General features: G+C 47.0%; 1 protein-coding gene across 2 annotated transcripts in view; it reads right to left on the bottom strand.

Moving 5' to 3' along the window:
- Positions 1-8,520: 8,520 nt before the first annotated feature.
- GSG1L (GSG1 like) overlaps positions 8,521-19,945 on the bottom strand; it is a 59,879-nt gene continuing 48,454 nt past the window's right edge. For both annotated transcript variants that reach the window (XM_037386442.1, XM_037386441.1), the window contains 2 exons: positions 9,830-10,435; positions 8,521-9,342 (listed from right to left, as the gene is read on the bottom strand). In XM_037386442.1, the coding sequence (XP_037242339.1) occupies positions 8,916-9,342; positions 9,830-10,435 (1,033 nt within the window). In that variant the 3' untranslated portion in view covers positions 8,521-8,915. The remainder of the gene's footprint in view (positions 9,343-9,829; positions 10,436-19,945) is intronic.

Consider the following 19,945-nt stretch of genomic DNA (forward strand, 5'->3'; position numbering starts at 1 on the left):
AGCTGCCTGGTAATGGCTTCACCAGTGCTGTAGGTATCGCAACTGTGCGCACTGCCGCGTTTGATGCACCCTCCTGTATTCCCTTTGGGCTTTTTTCATCATGTCTTTTAGCTGCATCATTATGCTTAAGAGGTCACTCCTTTTGTCTTCCAAACCAGTCCCGAAGGTCCTGTTTGGAATCATTGTTCTGTGTCTTGCCGGTGTGACCAGCCTGTTGTGCTCTTCAGACGTATGGGCTCAGACGTGTTGCAGCGTTAGTTTCATGCCATCTAGTTTCTCATACGTGGGCCCCCGCCTGTCCAGGATCTGTGGTGTCACCAACCCCCGTGCTGTGGTCACAGCACAGTGGCTCCTGTTTGCACGGGGCTCTCGTTCCTAGGGGTGCTGGTGCTGCATGTCTGCCTGCTCAGTTACTGTCCATTTGGAAATACTGCAGAGATAAGTGTTCGTTGAGATGGGCACTGGCATGTCTCCTCTAAAGAGCAAGGAGGGGAGCAGAGAGGAGTGTAACGGACTGGGAGAATGTTTGCTTCCATTTGAGTGCCAAGGTCCTGGTATTCAGAGCAAAAGAAAGAGGGTTCCTGGCTCAGTGGTCTCTTTGCCCATTTCTGTGACTATTTGCTTGTTTGCTGAGAAATGACTTACAGCCCATGTGAGACACAAACATCCCTTTATCACACAGCTTGTATCACCCTAATGGAATTCTGTCAGCTGAGGATAAAATGTGGACTAAGAAAGCAATTACAGAGTGAATCTCCTAGCTGCAGGAAGAGCTGAGGGATGGGGACAGAGTGCCCAGCTGGAGTAATTTCCTGTCCGACTGGCCTCTAAATCTTGCTGGGAAAAGATAAATTTTCCACCCTTGCCTAATAGCATCAGCTCCTGTCACCCCAGCTCAGGACCCTGTGAAGTGCTGCAGTGTTGAGATCTATGCGTAAAAGGAAACATTTGGAATTTGCAACTTCTTTCTTAATAACCTAGAAAATACTGGCAAAGGGAAAACCAAGGCTACAGACCTTCTGTCTGATGGCTTTCTAGTGTTCCTTTCTTTAGCCCCTGGTTGAAGCCGAGGGCTGAGGATCCCAATGGTCAGCAGGATAGGAGTTTCCCAGCCTGAACTATTGCTTCCAACACTGCATGGTCCTCCAGTCATAGCTCACTGCTTTGTCTCTAATTAGGAGAGGAAAACCACCACCTCGTGATCTGCTAGCAGCCATCCCCAGTGTACGCTGTTGATTTTTGGAAGATCCCAATTATACAGTGAGACCACAGTGAAATCCCGCCTTTGGCTTTCAACAGGTCTCTTTGGTGCGGCTGAAGTCCACTTGACTCACAAATTCTTAGTGTGCATCTCTGCTCTGTTGCTCATGGGACTTCAAAAAATGCACAGAGTTTGTGCAGGTTTCCTGAGAAGATGGGCATTCCAGGGAACCAGAAATCTAAGGAGATGTATCGGATAGACACAATTAACTTGTGCTCAACTATTACTCCTATATGTGATCTGTTCTTCCAGAGCTCAGCTTCTCATGTTCCTTAGCTTACCAGGATCTAACTGGAAAAGGAGCTTCACAGTGGGTTTTGAAAGTTCTTCCTGCCTGGGCTAAGCATGTGGAGGTGAATGTCAGAGAAGGCTAAAGGAATAGCCTTGGGAATAGCCAAGTCTCCATCTTCTCAGCAAAGAAGCTGTTGTATGGGCCAGGAGGAGCCTGGTACCCAGCCGCTGCCTCCTGAGTGTGAGCATGGCTGGGTATTATGGACCGAACCGATTGCCAAACTGTGTCCCCATCAGAACAGCTGGAGCTGAAACAGATGTTGGTCACAGGCTCCGATGGAAGGTAAGCATGGTAGGCATAAGGGTAGGGGGCAATACACAAGAAGCTGCAATGGCTGTGAAGGTTTCTCAGGGAAATGGCTTTCCACCCAAGGGGAGCATTGTACTTAGGAGGAGAGATGGTCCCTGCGGTAAAGATAATGAACTAGGAGCAGCTGCGCCCTTTTATCATTTTCACTAAGATTTCTCTTCTGCCTGGTGGCAGCATAAGGTGGCTGCCAGAATAGACGTTTCTGTCTGTAACAAGCTGGGGAAAGAACTTTCATCTTGAGCAAGAGAGAGCTTTCATCTTTCATCAAAAAGGGCGAGGACTGAGGCAGCACCAGCACAGCAGCTTTACTGAGTGTACGGAGTGGTTGGCAGGAAAATGAGTCGGGCAGCATGGCGAGCTGAACTGAGACACAGGTGACTGTCAGCCCTGCTTGCTTACAAGGGGCGCTTAGCAAGTGTAAAACACTGATGGTGCTATTCCTGCCTATTATTCATGGCTCTGTGCTCCCATTCATTGAAGATATTCCTGGCTGCTTTCTGCAATTACACATCTTTTTTTTTTTTTTACAAATCTTTACCTGGTCTTACAAAAGTCAGACCAGGTGTCATGGTTTAAACCCCAGCCAGCAGCTAAGTACCGCGCAGCCGCTTGCTTGCTCCCCTCCCATGCTGGTGATGGGAAGGAGAACTGGAAAAAGGTAAAATCCATGAGTTAAGTACTGTTTAGTAATTGAAATAGTTGTTAATAATGAAAAGGGCAAAGAGAGAGAGGAATAAATCCCAAGACAGACAGACAAGCGATGCACGATGCAGTTGCTCACCACCTGCTGACCAATGCCTGGCCAGTCCTCAAGCAGCCCCCAGCCAACTCCCCCGGTTTATATACTGGGCATGATGGTCTGTGGTATGGAATAGCTCTTTGGTCAGTTCAGGTCAGCTGGCCTGGCCCTGCTCCCGCCCGGCTTCTTGTGCCCCTCCTCGCTGGCAGAGCACGGGAAACTGAGAAGTCCTTGACTTAGAGTAAGCGCTACTTTAGCAACAATGAAAACATCAGCGTGTTATCAACACTACTCCCATCCTATATCCAAAACACAATGCTGCACCAGCTACTAGGAAGAAAATGAACCCTATCCTAGCCAAAATCAGGACACCAGGATACACAGGGCTTCACCTAGGTTGGCTTGGAAAACCTCTAGGGATGGAAGCTGCACAACCTCTCTGGGCAATCTGTTCTAATACGCGACTGTCCTAATAGGGAAAAAGTTTTTCCTCTGTATATACTGATCTCTGTTGTTCCCCACTGATTAAAGGCCTAGATCAGCATGGATGAGGCTTCTGGCATTGCAGAAAGGTCATCTCTGCTGTCGTCATCTAGCTGTGTAATAATAAATTTCATCTCCCAACTATAATTTCAGATTTGCAGATTAGCAGAAGTCTTATGATCTGCTTCTTTCCTGGTCTGCTGGAGGCACTGCTAAAAATAGAGTAAGTAGCACAGCTACCTGAAATGGTGTAAGCCTAAACAGTGGTGAAAACTAATCTGCAACGAATGGCGGTTCTGGCTCGTTTCCAAAGGAATGTTTTTGGATGGCTTGCTATATACTGGAAATTGTTTGGTAAGGATTAGTTGGTGAACAGATGAATCAAACTGACATTTCCATTACCAACAGGGGATCTATCTGTGGCCAGAATTCATGGAGAAGGATGTGGGATGATAGTAAGACTTTTCATTATGTTTAATATTGTCAGAGAAATGAAATAGCTCCTATTATTCATCTCTCTGGGATGGTAACGTATCTGAATATTAACTCAAAATGGGAGATCTGATCAGAACCCAGTGACCCAAGAAGACATTGATATGTATTTTAATCACTCTTTGGGGCACTGAGAAAACTTACTCTTAACAAATCTGCAAGAAGCGAAGGTCTGTGTTTCTTAGCACAGTTCTTGGGTGGATCAGGGCATGCTCTGTCCTTGTGTATTCTGTCTGAAATCCTTTGGGATCCCCCAGTGTCACTCTTTTTCCTGGGTGAGTAGCATTAAAGCCCTGGGGAGATCTGCACCTTGGTCATGTGCTTGTGGTTTGAGAATAAGGGTCGGGGGCGACTTGTGGGGCACTTGTTTGCCTGTCAGCCTCCAAGGGAGGAGGGGTCCGCAGGGGAGGACTTTAGCTCATAGTGAAAAGTAACCACCTATAGAAGCATATGGATATAAGAAATAGAAAAGGGTCTCTGGGGCAGTTTCACCTTGGGAAACAAAGATTTTAAGATTTAACATGAAAATTAATAAAGTCAAGTAGAACTGGAGTGTGTAAGAGGAGCTAGATATATACACGTATGGAGAACACGTCGTGAGAAGAGGCGTTCAGGTAGGAAGAATGGAGAAGGGATTAATGGTAATTAATGGTACTGCCCAAACCCTTGTGGCTCAGATTTCAGTGCAGATGATGCTGATAATTAATATAAAGATGCTGACAGTTGCCTAAAACTGGTTCTGCTATATTTTAAGTCATAAACCAGAAGGGCTGGTGGACTTGTTTTGCAGACAGCGTTCACATTATGCAGGGATATTATTATTAACAGTACAAAGGGGTAAGCATGAGGTCATAAAATGTGTGATTCAGTGACTGATTTTGACTGCAATTATGCATTAGAGATATTAATGAGAAGTCGGGAAAGTGAATTGGCAATGCCTGTAGATCTAACCGTAGTAAAGGGCCCTCCAAAACAGCGCTACAGAAACTTTGCCATTTATCTTCTTTATCACTAATGCAGATGTAAATTAAGTTTCTACAGGCTGATTAGCCTGTGGAGAGCTCCTGTCTAGATGATCTCCCAGCATTGTGCTTTTGGGAGATGATAACTCTTCAGATTTTCCTATGGTGGATCCGATCTGCAAATGGTTCCAGCGCAGGTTGTTTGTACAGCTTCTCTCTGTTTGGCTTTTTTTTCTGGCTTTTGGTGGTTTATTTTTTTGCGGGGGTGGGTGTGTGGCAGTTGTCAGATGTTTGTTGTACTGCGATGGTTTCGTTTCTGCAGCACAGATCTTATTATTTGGTGTCTTTTACTAGAATACTCTCTGATGGGAGGGGTTGGGCCAGTTGACCTCCAGAGGCTCTTTCCAGCCTGAATTATTCTGCGGTTCTATGACCAGCATGGATCAGGACCCTCTGTTTAACATAACTTATCTGCTGTAGGATCTGTTCTGCCAACTGAAGCCTACCGAGCCGCAGCATGGTGAATATTAATAGGTTGCTTATTTAACACAATCAATCAGTACAAACTACAGATCGCCTGAGGCTGGAAAAAGTATTCATGTCCTCACACTTCTGGCTAGACATCTGCTCCTGGAGATGGCACAGGGGAAGACAACCTGTGCCATGGCTCTTAGGTCCTCGGGTTATATGCAGGGATGAATACATAACCGACAGTGCATGTTACTTAATAAGTGTAATACTAATGAATCTTTGGCTCTGGGTGCGACTGGAGAATAGCAAATGTAATGCCTGTGGTTCAGAAAGGAAAGAAAAAAAAATAATTTAGTTCAGTATTGGGTCTTCAGACTTGAAAGTACGTGTTCGCGGAAAAAAATAGTTCTGTGGTTTAAAGGAGGGTAGATGGAATGCAACATGGATTTTTAGACTAATTTTTCACTAGGTGTCTGATTGCCTTCTCTGTCTGTCTATACAAGTGAAGGTGATAACATTTTGGAGAGAAGGCTTATTTAGGCTAAGGAGCAATGCCGGCACGGTGCACATCAGCATGAATTGTCCAAGAAGAACAATGGCTGAATCTTTTTAACTGTCAGAATAATGGCACTGTGTAATTGCCTTTCTGTCTGAACACCAGGCAGCAAGACCTAAAGTCTTAAGGCAGAGAATGCTTGTAACGACACATTTCTGGCAAATGCGGGATGTTAAAAGTGAAAGCAAAAAAATTGCTTTCAGGCCTGTGTATTTAAGATACTGCTGGCTTACGCCTGTTATGCTGACTCGGTTTTGTTACCCTCCACGGAGAGGGGCTCGTTCTGCAGGTGTAGGCGTTCAGCCTTCACTCTCCTGCTGTGTTTAGGAGTGACCACAGAAAAAATCAACAGACTGGGCACAGAAGAGCTCTTCAGAATTGTGTTTCTCTTCCCAGCAAACAAGAGGTAAGCAAAGCTGGCAGGGAGAGCTAAGGCTGGTAAGAGGATGAAAGGACATGGTATTGCACAGGAATACAAACAGCAGGAAGCGCTCAGGAAAATGAGTAGAAAATCAGTGGATTTTTCTCCCTGTACTAACATTACGGAAGGCGGCTCAAGTACTGGAGATGTTCACAAAGCTGCAGATAACGTAGGAACTGAAAACCAAACTGACCTCGCAGAGGCAGAGCTGCCTTTGAGGTGCAAACAGCAGAGGAGCAGAAGGAAGGAGCAGCCTGTGCAGGACAGATGCGGTGGCTGTGCCCTGCTGCTCTCCCCAGGTTCCCTGCAGCCGATCACGGGCTGCTGTGGTGGCGAGGTGCTGGGGACAGGCTGCAGGACTCAGAAGTTGCAGGTACCTGATAATGACGTGTGGAAGATCTGGCAGGACTGGCCAGCTCTAGTTGGGTGCAAATAACCTGGAAGCTCCACTGGCACAGCTAAATGCCGGGGCTGTCAGAGTGAAAGACCTAATGCACATCTCTGAAATGGGCAGAGGTGAATCGTGCCACAGCTGAGCCAGGAGGAGGACACTGAAACCTGAAAGGGACCTGGAACTGACAATATCTGACAGAACTGGCCTTGATGATGCCAGGGTAATAAACAACTCATAGGCCTGTGCTGGACCTTGTTAGGTAGGTCCAGTAGGCGTGAGGAGAACAAGGCTAAAAGAGCTAATGTGAGCATGTTGTCCAGCCTCATGAACATGGGATGCCGCAGAGCCTGTTCGTATAGGAACAACTGCGTCACGATGTTACAGGCAGAGAGAGCAGGCGATGCAACAGACAAGGATTGATATGGCTGATGCCTCAGTTCTGTGTCCACTGGAGATGATGGAAAGCTCTGAAGAGAGGCCTCCAGGTGACTCGGGGTCTGGTCTGTCACAGAAAAGCAAGCCTGGGGCAGCACCTACAGCGCTGTGAGGGGAGGGCCAGCCTCTTTGCACCCGCCTGAACCAAAGGGATGCATTTTCCTACAGAAAGATCCAGGAAAGCAGAATATAAATGCTTGCTGGAGGGAGTGCTTGTGTGAGACACTATCATCCCCCCCATGGTGCACAGCACCTTCCAGACAATTTGTCATGAACCTTGACAGTGCTCACCAGAGTGCGTGATCTGCTCTGGGGGATGCTGCACCTCCAGCGCTCCATCCATCCCACCCCCGACCCCGGCCTGCCGGCGAAGGGGCTGGCTGCGCGGGGAGGTGTCCTGTGCCCTGTCCCTTGCTGTGGCGCTGTGCCCACCCTGTGTCCTGCCGTGGCTGCCCGGTGGTGTGCTGGGCACGGTTGCAGAGCTGGGCTGTGGTGTGGCACAGAGAGGACATGCAGGTGAAGGGCTGTGCCTCTGCACATCGGCTTGCAAGTAACATAAATTGCTAGTAACAAGGAGCTTAAAAATATGCATTTATAAGCCCAGCAGAGAACAGTATAGATGGATCATGCTGAAAGACAGGTAGGATTGCTCATACAAATGTCAGAAGAGCCGAGAAGGTACAGAGTGTGTCCTTGGAATGGACTGCCCCTCCCATCTCTGAAGATGTCTGGAGCCATGGTGACACAAGGAATGATCTGCTCATTATTTTTTCAATTTTATGCCCCCCCCCCCCCCCCCCCCCGTTCTTTTTGGAATAAACTTAAGAAGTGGTTTATATCCCGGCAGAGGGAAAGGTAGGCTGAGCTCACAGGTTACTTTCTGCTCCTCTTGCTGTCCTGTGGCCTGGCAGAGAGCCGGAGCAGTGTGCAGGATGGACACGTGCTGGGGTGTGATGTCTGTGTCACACTGAGACCAGGGAAGTGACTGTTCCCAAGAAGTGTCAGTGACTCTCTGAAAGGTGCTGGGTGAACCAGTAGGGTAGGGAAGCAGTATCTTCCATTGGTACCAAGCAAAGTGGCACAAGCGCATCCCTCCAGGTCTGTTCAAAGAGAAACCATAAAGAGAAAGCAGGCTGCAAGGCCAGCCCTGTGAGCAGAACCTGATGGACAAACTGTTGCTCATCCATTGCACTTTGCTGGGTCCCAGACATGGAAGCAGGAGCTCCAGGGCCATTTTCCTCCATGTCCTCCATGACCAGCAGCCTCCTTCCCTGGGGGCAGGCTCCGCAGCAGCAGGGCCAGCCTTCCAGCATCATCGTCACGGGGAGGCAAAGCACGGCTGGTAACACGTGTCTGCTGGTCTGTCAGCTCAGTTGTCAGAGGCTGGGAGAGAGGGAGGTCACAGACCTTTCCCTGTTTCACTAGCGGGTTGGTGATTTAGGGGCATATTGCACACTTTTATGTCCTGGCCCCCAGCGAGGTGGAATGGAGACCTGCTCGGGGGTGCTGGAGCTGCTGACCTCTCTGCCCTGGTTTTCCTCCCGTGTAACTCAGCAATGCAGATGGGCAGGGGAGGGTGGTTTGCTGCATGCCCAGGTTTCATCCCAGTGTGTATTCAAGGTAAGATGATTGATTAGATGTGCAAAGCATTTTTAGAGGGGAAAAAATAAAAACAGAAGAACAGGCACAATTTTCTAACAAGTAATGTCATTTAATGAATGATATACTCTAGAAAATAGAAACTACCCAAGTGCTGGTTGGTTGGTCTGTTTGGGGGTGGGAGAAGGCCCTTGCCTGGACATACACTGCCTTCTCTGGATTCTTTTGTCAGCATTTGTAGTTGCTGGAAACAAGGAAACGTTCATATATTGAAAGACACACTAAGGGGGCAATTTTTTTCTATAACATAGGGAGTATGCAGAATGCCTTCCCACCCTGTCTCATTGGGCAAGTGGCATGAAGGGCTCAGAGCTCACCAATGTCGTTACAGATGATTCATACCTAAAAGGGATGGACTCAACCAGCGGTACCTACCACAGTTCAGTCCTCTAAAATCAGCGGAGGCTTCTCACGTTGCAGAACATCTTGCAGGGTCTGGTGTTACTGCACATCTTTCTGAGTGCTTTTCTGCACGTGTTGGGTCTCTTCCCTCAAGGTCTGGCTGCTCATTGCAGGGAATATGCTTTTCAGAATGTCACAGTACACCGTGTACAGCTCTGGGTCTATTTTGGGCTTGGGCAGAGACCGGGACTTGCAGGCCTGTTCGGTGACTGAGTGCTGTAGCAAGTAGACATCACTGAAGAGCGCGTTTAGGATCTTGTGTGCAGCCTTGTAAGGGTCATCCTCAAACTGCACCATTGCCTTGAGCTCCGTCAGGGTATAGCCGTTGTAGCGCTTGCTGTCTTCAGCCAGGGGCTGCACAGTCTCGCCAATGTGTCTCACCTTCCACTTCAGGCATTTCAGTTCGTCTTTTACATCTTCTAGTTCTTTCTCCATGGCTTGGAATTCCTTCGCGGTTACAAATCTCCTGCCAAGGAAAGAAGCGGCAGACACAGTGTGGAGTTCAGAGGCTCAGAGGGGTGGAATCGGCGCAGCTTGCCGGGGCTCAGACCGCAGGGCCTGTGGGCCGGGCCGGGAGATACCAGCCACGTCACTGCGCTCCGGCCCCAGCTCTGGTCTGCCAGCTTTCGCAGGAACAGCAGAGTTTCTCTCCGCTAGCACAGGGAGAGGTGGGCTTTCTCATGTGGAAGGCAAGGAGGTGCCGTATGGCTGTGCCCTGCTGGAGGGGCTGATGGCAGGTCTGGAGAGCTATATGAATGTATGGCAATGCGGTATGTTGCTTCTTGGAGAAGAGGGTTTAGTGGGGAGCACAGGGTTGTTACTGCAAAACAGGTGCTGGGAACATCTACGTCATAAAAGATACTTAACTTTTTTTTTATGAGGGGCTCTTAATGACCCTATACAAAGTTGAGTCATTTGAAGACCTAAGACATGTGTATGGTCTGGATACGTACCTTTCGTGATCAGGATCTTCCAGATCTGATTCAAAACCCTTTCCTGTATTCTTTAATCCAGCTTTAGAATAGCCAGGAGACTGGGAACTCTCTTCAGGAGTCATTGTTGCTGGAGGCCTTGTGCTTTTCCTGGTTGGGGTCAGTGTGTGATCTGATGCTGAAGCTTGTACGTTTTGTGCTGTGTGAGGACAAAAGGTATAGAAGGAGGTTGCATTGATCCCTGGGCTGCCTGGAGAGGAGTCAGAGTATTGCTGTGGCTTGGCTGAGCTGGGTGTTAGACTGAGCCTGGGGCTGGCCGGGCAAGGTACTGCAATAGTCCTTGCTCCGAGTGGGCTGGAACACAATATTGCTACGTTTTTATCTCTTTGCTCAAATGGTTGAGGGTTTGGTGATTCTCCTAGGGCCAATCTAGTGATGGAGGTAATGTCCAGCAGGGTTTGATCCTGAACCATGGAGATCTGGCTGGTTGGTTCTGATGAAAGTGAAGAGCTGCTTGATGTGTCGCTGGAAGAGCTTGGCGTAGCGAATGGGGGTATTTTCTGAGCGTTATGGTCACTCCTGTTCCTCTGCGTGCTAGTGGCATTTAGAGCTGGGTGTTGTGAAGCCCTAAAGAAAGACAAACAGACACTTTTTCCTCTGGACTGGGCTAAAGGCTTATAAGACAATTTTAAGCCTGTTTCCCATAACTGCATTTCCCCACAGGCTGATTTGCTTCTTATGTCTGTATAAAACCCTCGGCTTCTCATGACCAGGAACAAAGTGTTTGAGAATAAGGCACGGTAAGTCCAGGACCAGCTCCTCCCTGTTGCTAACCAAGTGTTTTTCGGCTATTATCAGTGTGATAATCACTGGTACATCAGTGTTCTCCTTCCCAAAAGCCATACAGCTCTGTGGGAACCAAGGATTTAGTGCGGGGGAAGGACAGGAAGGGAAGCAAGCTACTGGCATATTGACTCTGACAAATTCCAGTAAGTGCAAAAGGGTAAAACCTGGCTGGCAGGTTGCCACAGCACCTGCCCTTGGTTTTCTCTGCAAAGTGTGAAGATGTGCCTTCACCTCGGACCCACGTGCTTCAGGTTTCTGGTGGCTCTGCACGGTTACCCAGTCCATCAGGGGATGCATAAACAGGCAAGATAAAAACAGAAGGGCAGCACAGAATGACATCATTGTTCCTGCAGTGACGTTATAGGATGTTTCTTTTATACAGCTTAGTGTGTTAAAGACATTTCTCCCCGCTGCCTCCCCCAAGCTGTAGCCTGTGTACGGGGCTGACCAGCTATTTTAGGTGGCTGGCAAAGCCAGCCACGTGGGATGCCAGACTTCTCCTCCTCAGTATTGTTTCCTGTACTTTTTTCCTGGCTGCTGCCAGGCAGGAGACATCCCAATGCTTTTCTTTCTATGGCTAAATTTTACTTAGTTTGGCAAGACTGGTGGCAAGAGAGGAAGATGTACCGCTGTAGACTGGGATTGTGCCTTGACCTTGAAGGGGAACATGAACATACCCACTGTGCAGATCACAATACAGGATTTCTAACAGCCAAAGGACATGACAAACTTTTGTAGCAGTACCAGTGACCAACCGAGTCTTCTCATGCATCTGGTATATTCGTCTGTCTCTTGTGGTGGAAGACAGCAGAGAATCCTGGTAGGGATGGGTTGTATGAGATCTAGCGCGTGAAGTCCTGTCCTGTTAGTATCGGGGTTTGAATTAGCTACATATTCACATCTCCACCTCCCTGCACCTTTCTCAATGTCGGATGCAATTAAATACCACATTTTTAAGGTCCTAAAAAGCATGCCCCACATCTATTGGCTTCAATAGGGTTAATCAAGGCCTTTACTAGATCACAGTGTAATTATTAGGTTTAAATCAAATTTAGAGGTTTTATAATTGGGAAAGCAAAGCTACTGTATAAGAACAGAACCAAGAAAGAAGCATAAAATTAGTTAGATGGAAGGCAGGAGAGAAAACCAGAGCACAAGTGTCAGAGGGAGGCTCCGTCCCCAGAAGTGCCTTGCCTTCATAAACTGGCTGAACAGGGATGGAAGACAAGAATTGCCAACTAGATAGAAGGAAAAGCTTTTTCACCCTGAGGGTGTTCAAACACTGGGACAGAGGCCTGGAGAGGTACTGGGGTATCCACCTTTGCAGGTGTTCAGTACTCAGCTGGGCAAGGAACCCAGCAGCCTGATCCAGCCTGGTCCAATGGACATGTAGTGGGCAAGGGACTGGACCAGAGACCTCTGGAGGCCCTCTCCACCCTGTGTTATTCTGTGCTTTAGTAGTCTGCTGCCTTCTCTGAAAGGAATTTATTTCCCCCTCTAGTTTCCCTTTCTCCTTTCCCTTTTCCTGCCTCTGAGTCCCACCTCACCATCCTTCTCTTCCACTGGAGCCTCTGGGCTGTCCTCTTCCATACTGACTTTATAGTGCCGGTTGCAGGATAGTCCCTTGTAAATACAAAAGGTTTTAAAGGAAAAATCGTGTAACTTGCAGCCCCCTGGCTCAGGTGGATTGCTTCCCCTTCTTTGCAGGAGTCCGGCCCCGGGCATCCTCCTCATGTTGCCTTTGATAACTGAGCTGCTGTTTCTCAGTCTCTCCTGAAAGCAGGGAATGATGGCTCAGAGCGTGTTTGGTCGTGCTGTGGGAGTGTTCCGAAAGCTGCAATTTGGCACAGGTGAAGTGCAAAGCTGATTGTTCATTTCTCCCCAGAGAGTCTCACAAACCTGGTAAAGGTGCGAGGACCTGGAGCCAGAGCTTCTGGCCCAAGGAGCACGTCCCCGCGCCCCAGGGCAGCGACGGGGGAGAGCTGGCTCTTGGCACATGGGCTGCTCTGGGACCAAGAGGAGGAGTGGAAAAGGGGGATCTTCTGGCTCAAATAACACAAATTTACTTAAAATTATTTAAATCAGAGCTGAATCTCGGGCATTGCTTAGTCTTCGCTACAAAACCCCATGTTCAGGAAATACTTTTTTGCTGCAGCAACGTGTAGGAAACTTATTCTGACAAGAGCAAACCCCATTTTAAGGCAACTAAAATAAAAAGGCATGTTTAAACTTTTTTTGTTAAAAATATGCATATTTGTCCTCAAATATCTTACAGTGTAAAACTATCTGAACGTTAAGTGAGCAACAATCCCTACTTGCATTCCAGGGGGGAAATATAATATGCACAGCAACTGAAAGGCTGTTTGGGTGCATGTACAATCCCAAATACTTCATTTCACATCTTTAGCAGTGTTGGATAGGGTTATCTTTTTTGTGGAAGGTGGAATTTTTGTTTTAGTTTGGGTTTTTTGGTTTTGGGGTAGGTTTTTTTTGGATAAATCCAGGATTAGCTGTAGGAGATGGAACATTTATTGAAAGATACAATTTAAAAGTGTGACAGAAAATGTGTTTTGTAACTAATCTCACTGAAATTTATGTAAGAAACTTTTCCAATTCACCTGTACACTAGAGGAAACAAAAAAATATTATGAACTATGACTTTATTTTGCTTTCCTTTTCCACTCTTTAATTTTCACTGACTGCAGCACTGAACATGGGCCTGAACTTACTTTTATCATCGCGCTTATCTCAGAAGCAGAGGAACTGGTTGCTTAAGAAACAATATGAAGCTTCTTAAAGCAAAATGTCAGTTTGGATTTTAGCAGAGGTAAATGAGGACAGAGCTGAGACCTATAACTTTGGAGTTTTCTAGTGGGCAAGGGTTTGCCTGAAGACAGGAAAGAAATTCCCATTGCTTTCAATATAGCAAGGCTGGATCTTAGATCTGTAACCATGGTGCTTTATCAGAATGGATGTTTTTCCACCTGTTTTTATGTAGTGAATCACTATGAACTGAATAAATTACAGGAAGAATTGCAAGACCCGGAGTTGCAATCAATGCTGACATGAAATAGGAAGGTGATTGCAGCTGTCAGGTACCTCCACAAGGAGAAACCTTGACTCAACTTTGAGCGACACTTCAAATGCGTCAAGCCCTTGTTGTCTGCCTTCTTCCAGCCCTGTGCTGCTCAGCATATAAAGCATGTTCCCCGTTGTCAGAGTGACCTTGTCTGCCGTCTGTGCCTTGCCCTCTCCAGCTGAGCTTGTGCAGTAGGCTTTTTGTAGCACTGAATTTGGAGACATTTGAAAGTTGCCTGTAAATCTGGCACCACTTTGCTTCTGTGACACTTGTGACCAAGAAAAAACAGTGGATATTATTTTTTTTTTTATGAATTATTTTCACCATGTTTTAAGTCTAGAGTTCTTCTCATGATCTTGTCTTAATAGAAAGAAATGACAATATGTTTTACAGTGAAGCACTGAGGGGCTGGTTGCATAAATTTTACTGTAGACAGCCAGGGTGGGAGGATGGTAGAAGAGCTGTGGGATGGACCCAGGGGAAATGCCTGCAGGGTGATGATATGAGAATAAAATTATTTTTTTTCAAGGCCTCCTCTTTGTCAGGTGACTGTCCTATAATGCCCACACTGCCAAAACCTTATTATTTTTTTAATGCTGAATTAATTTTGAATAGTCTTTCAGTGTCCTACAAGAAAAGCTGGTGTCCCAAACCCTGGGTTTATCTGCCTCAAATAACAACCAAGTCTTGTAGCCACAGATGGTAAGAATCTGCTGTTTCCTGCTCAGCTCTTGGCTCTTCTGAGCTGCCCATCCCCTCTTTGGCTTTGCCACCATACCTGTCCCTCTTCATCCTATGTGATGTTTCTCTCACCTCTCTCTTACCCCTTGTTCTACAGCTATCACCCATGCCTCTCCCATCCGCCTGGTGGGTCCCAGGCACATCGATCTAAGCAGCAAGCTCACCATATGAATGCCTAGAGCTGGGAGAAGACTGGAGGAGAGGGTGGAAGTGGCATGGACATACAGATGTCTGAAATCAGGTACGGTTGCTGTCTGAAGCCTAATAACAGTGAGCTTTTCTTGGTAATAAATAACTGCAAGCAAAAAAAAAAATCCTAGTGTAAAACTTCTTGTTGTTTTCCTGTAGCCACCGTGCGCAAGCTGTGCATTGAGATCCCCCAGCCCTGCACATCTGAAGGAAAAAGTTGAGATCTCCAACGTCAAAAATGACAACAAATAGACTATTAAGAATGGTTGAGCTTTGTTATGAAGTTAGAGCTTTGCAATGGAAATGCTAAATTTGGTATGAATGAAATATGACTGGGGATACTAGATGTGCAAGGGCCAGTGCCATATGTTTGCACAGGAAGGCAGCTTGGAGGATGCCAATTTGTAGCTAGAGTTTCCTGATGCTCTTCTTAGCCCAGCTCAGGCAGGTTTAAACCCTGTTAAAGGAAAATTATAGTTTTGTGATGGATATTAAATGGTTTAATACAGAATTGTCAAGACTGAATATTGCATTGCCCTGATCAGGGGTCCTCTGGAATCAAGCTTCTGATGAAATTCATAATTTAAGGCTACTTCTCAAAATGGATAGCTTACTCCCGCCAACAGAGGAACCTGAGATCCTGCTCTGGTCCTGGCTTGGCATAAGGCCCTTCTTGCTACCTGCACTCTCACAGGCCTCCTGGGCTGCTCACAAACCTTTAATATTCTCTCTTCTAAAATCACCTGGCCAGCTGGTGTTCGTCTTCTATGACTGCTCAGTCTTGTTCTTTTATTTAAAGTTTTTTCTCTTTCACTCTATAGCAGCACTCCCCCCAAACACTTGCCTCTCAACAAGGACCAGATGCTCTGTTTTGTCTTTGTAGACGTGATGGCTGAGAATGAGTGAATATTCCTTATATGCTCTTTGGTTCAAACCAGAAGAGCCTCAGAGCTTTTCTGAGGGCAGCAGACAAGTCCTCTAGGGAACGAAATGCTGGTTGAAGTGAACAGATGAATAACTTCTGGTGATACCTCCTTGTGTCCTGCTGGTACAGGACCACTGCCGTGTGAAGTGTTCAAGGAGAGCTCAGAACGATCTGCTGGCATTTACCCTGCTAGTGCAATGCAGGTGGTGTGTTGGCCAAGCAATGGTGAGGTCTTGGTCTGCTCTAGGTGCTGTGCCCTCCTCTTCCATCCCAGCAGGCCCCTGGATAGCCAAAGGGCCAGTGTAACCTTTGTGGCTGCTCTGACTTTTAGCAAAGCACTTCTCATGTCATTCTCCTGCCACTAACGCTTCTCTGCTGGCCATGAGCCCGTTGCATGGGTAATGCGACAAAGAGTGGGAGTGCAGGAAGCTAAAAACAACATTAAGGAGGATCCTCTGCTCAGGTACAGGCCAGTTATGGGGCTTGTTCCAGGAAGACTTTCATCTGAAGGTTGTGAGGCTTTGTGCCATCCTGAGCAGCAGTAACGAATGTATTTTCTTCCCTAACAAGCACAAATAATGAAGATTCTAAAGCTTAGGTTGGATTCATACCTAGTGTGAACTGAGAGCAGAACTTCACTCATGTCACTTCATAAATATTGATCTGATTTTTTTTACGATAGGTAGCTGGTGTGAAGCTGAAACTGATGTAATATTGAAGAATGGCCACTGTTCTTTAACCTGATAGCGGAGTTCTCATTTGCAGTTTGCTTTTGCAGCGCTATCGGCTCACCTGTGGAGGTAAGCTGGGTGTCCTTGAACTTGAAGTACTGAGGCAGAGCTGGGCAAAGGACCAATAGACCCTTGTTTCTATTCCTTGGAACACCTAATGTCAAGAATTGTTATTCATTCTTTGAAACAAAGACCTTTGGACAGTCTTTGTAATGAAATGAGCATATTTCAGCACAAGCCAGTAGCTTGGCAAGTGGGGAATTTTCTTGGGAAATATGACCCAGATCCGTTTTGTACTAATAGACATTTCCAGGCCCGTGAAAATGAAGGATGTGGATCTGCTTTCCGAAAGGTCCGTAACTGACATGGCATTTTCAAGGAGCAGGAGTTACCAAGTGAGCTGATGCCAAACCAAGCTGGAGAGCAGTGCTAGCCCTGTTCTGCCTGTGGGGAGACCACTTGCAGTGACATGGGACTGCAGAGCTGTTCCAGCAGGTCTGATGAGGGAGCAGGACCCTCAATTGTTAGGGTTACGGACACCAAGCTTCCATGCGTATGTGGCTGAGACGTGCATCTCAGCAAGACTGAAGCAGCAAAGTGCTATGAGGTTTCCAAATTTTCATAGCGCAGAGTCAGCAAGTCACTTTCCCAAGCCTCCCTCCTGCTGAATGAAGGATCGCTTGCTTTCTCTGCAAGGAAATAGATGCATGAAACTGCCCACATCTTTCCTGGAGAGTAAAGGAAAAGTGTAGTATTCAGAGCAGGGCAGGAGCCATGCTCCAATAGTGCTCCGTACATTGAACCACTGATTCCCATAGCTTAAAGTAAGAATTTTTGCAAACGCTGAATAAAAGCATAGCAATTTTCTGAGTAAGTGCAAGAAATGGCATTAATTACACTAAAGTTATTGTCTACCAAAGCTGCTTTCAATCATTTTTATATTCAATAGCATGCATCATCATGAATTGATGATAAATATAGATGAAAAAAGGTAGTGATAATGAAATTTATACAGGTGTAAATTAGAGCATATTTTTAAACTACTATGAAGTCACAGCTTCTTGAGATAACATAAAATTATAGGGTATGTGCACATCCTAAATTGAATCTTGGAGAATTTTGCACTGTTCGTATGCTAGTTGATTATCATTTGGGCAACGCTGTCTGGCAAAGTTACAAACCTCTATTTCCATAGCTTCCTACTCCAAGCCTTATTCTTAACCCCAAGGAGCCAGCATGGGGCTGGTACAAGCCATTGTGTATCGGACATATTTGAGCCATGGTCACTTACTATTTGGGGAGCAGCTATGGAGGCACTGTAACCTCAGGTCCCCAGCCTCAGCCCTCTCCTCCTCAGTCCTGGAAAAGAGAATATAGAAGTAGCACCTTTAACAGAAACAAAGGCTGCTCCCAAACATACAGGAATGGAAGGGTCAGAATCAACATGAGCACAACATACCTGGGCTCCTCCATCTATAGCCAGCCAGGCCCATTACGAAGCTCGTAACGGTCTCAGGAAGGACTTGGTTCCATTGGCTTTGCCCCTCTCAGGGGAAAGCTCATGTAAAGAGGCCGTGGGGGATAGAAATGAGGGGCTCAGGGCTGCGTCTCTCCCACTCTTTCACTCTTCAGGATGCATCTAAGTGTCAGGGACTAACAGCATTGTACAGTACGTGTGTGTTGGAAGTGGGTGTATTGCTAGTGCTACACCATTTAAGTGCCAGTCCGTGTAATTTTCCGGAAGGAACGGCTCTGCAGATAAACCTTCCTGTGTTGCAGAATAAAGTACAGAATAAATCCAAGGCAGAACGTTATAGTCATCCCTGTGTGCTAATGAAAGGTGGATAGTCAGATTGGAAATTCTTACTGATGTCCCTACAAAAAGATACTGACTCTGTAAACGGGAGTTATGGTAGGTCAGTAGCTTAAAATCTGTTCAGATATCTAGGGGGCTAAAGAGGAAACTGGAGCAAAAGTTTAGCATGTCTTTGGAAAGCATTGGTATGATCTGCACAACACCTTAAATGAGTACAATGGAGTTAGAGAAAGCAAGCTGTGAGTAAGCTATATTACAGAAAGGTACAGAAAAGCAAAAAAAAAAAAAAAAAAAAAAAGCATATGTGAATGATGATTTGAGAAGTTCTGATTCTCACTATGTTGGGAGTAGTCCTGATTTATTATCTCTGCAACAGCCTTGGACCTGCCGTCTGTTTCAGACTGCTCCTAGCACTTCAAACTGACATTTTCCATCCCTGCAGAGACATTTTTGTCTGCACTAGTATCAACGGCAGTTTGAACTCTGTTCACTCTAGCATGTCCCCGGTAGCATCTGCCTGACGTTGGGTTGGTTTTGCAGACCAGAGCAAGGGCCCCATGGGGAAGGGGGCTGCTGTGGAGCGGCTGCCATGCCACAGCGGGCGTGGGTGGGCACTGCGAGCTGGCAAACGCTGCGCGGGGCTGAGTGCACGGGGAAGGCTGCATCTTCCAGACTTTCTTGCTAAATTTGTATGGTTTGACAGCACCTAGTAAGTGAGATTTGCTTCCCAGGGAGCAAAAGGTGGGTTGGCAGGCTGGGGACAGCCCTGTGCTGAGCTCTGGGGTCCCCCTTCCCACCAGGCTGGGTGGGCTAGCCCCCCGTCTGCAGCGGCCGCAGTCCCAGAGGGGTGCACCACCCCCGCCTCACGCAGCCTGACCACATATGGGTGCGTTTCCAAAAGCTGCTGCTCTTTCTCCTCTCATCAGCAGTAAAAGAGGGTGATGGGTAATGCCAGTTTCCTCATACCGCTTCACTAACTTGTTATTCCCTGCTCAAGGTGATGACTAGGTCTCCACGAGGAGCTCACCTGGATTTGACTGGCACCCTTCCAGGGCCCCTGTCCCTGACCCCTGGCTTCAATCCTCACGTACTGTCACCCCAAGCCTCTATGTTCCCTTGCCCCAGACCTTCCTCCCTGTAGCTACAATCATCCCTGTTCCGGCAGCTGTGGCTGTCACCCCAGGGTCTCCATCTGCCCCACTAATGCTTTCTGCCTTTCCCCAGCATACCAAAGAAGCAGAGAGGAAAGTTTTCCTTCTTTACCTGAAAGCAAAGTCCACCAGAGTTCTGGGAGAAGGGAAAGGTGGTGGGGAACAGTTGAAAGGGTTTTTTTTTAATATATAAAAAAAGGAAGGCAAGAAACCGCGGACAAATTTGGGACAGACATTCAGTGTGAATCACCTAGCTGCACTGTCCCTTGCCTGAATGGGTGCGACAGTAATGTTGGTGTAGCCAATTGGTCCAAAATTCACAGTTCTTATGAACGTGTCCTAATTATTACACAGCCATTTGGACAAAGCTGCTAAAACTGCTGCATCTACTGCTGATTTCCATCTTGCCTTCCTCTCACTGTCTTTTTAGAACCCCCAAACTAGATGATTGCACATCTATTAGATGTTACATTGAGAAAGCTGAAGATGTGGTAGTCCGAGTGCACCGTAGTGAGTGCTGCACTGGAGAGGTTACCCCAGACCCCTGCTTGGGGCCTTACGGGTACACTTGTGCAGGGTGGGGAGGAAAGTGTGGGATGGCATGGTGTGACCCCACTCTGCAGCAGCTGCATCTCGTGGCAGCCGGCAGTGGCAAAGGG

Source organism: Falco rusticolus, chromosome 4 (genome assembly GCF_015220075.1).
Source record: "Falco rusticolus isolate bFalRus1 chromosome 4, bFalRus1.pri, whole genome shotgun sequence".
Classification (NCBI taxonomy): Eukaryota; Metazoa; Chordata; class Aves; order Falconiformes; family Falconidae; genus Falco; species Falco rusticolus.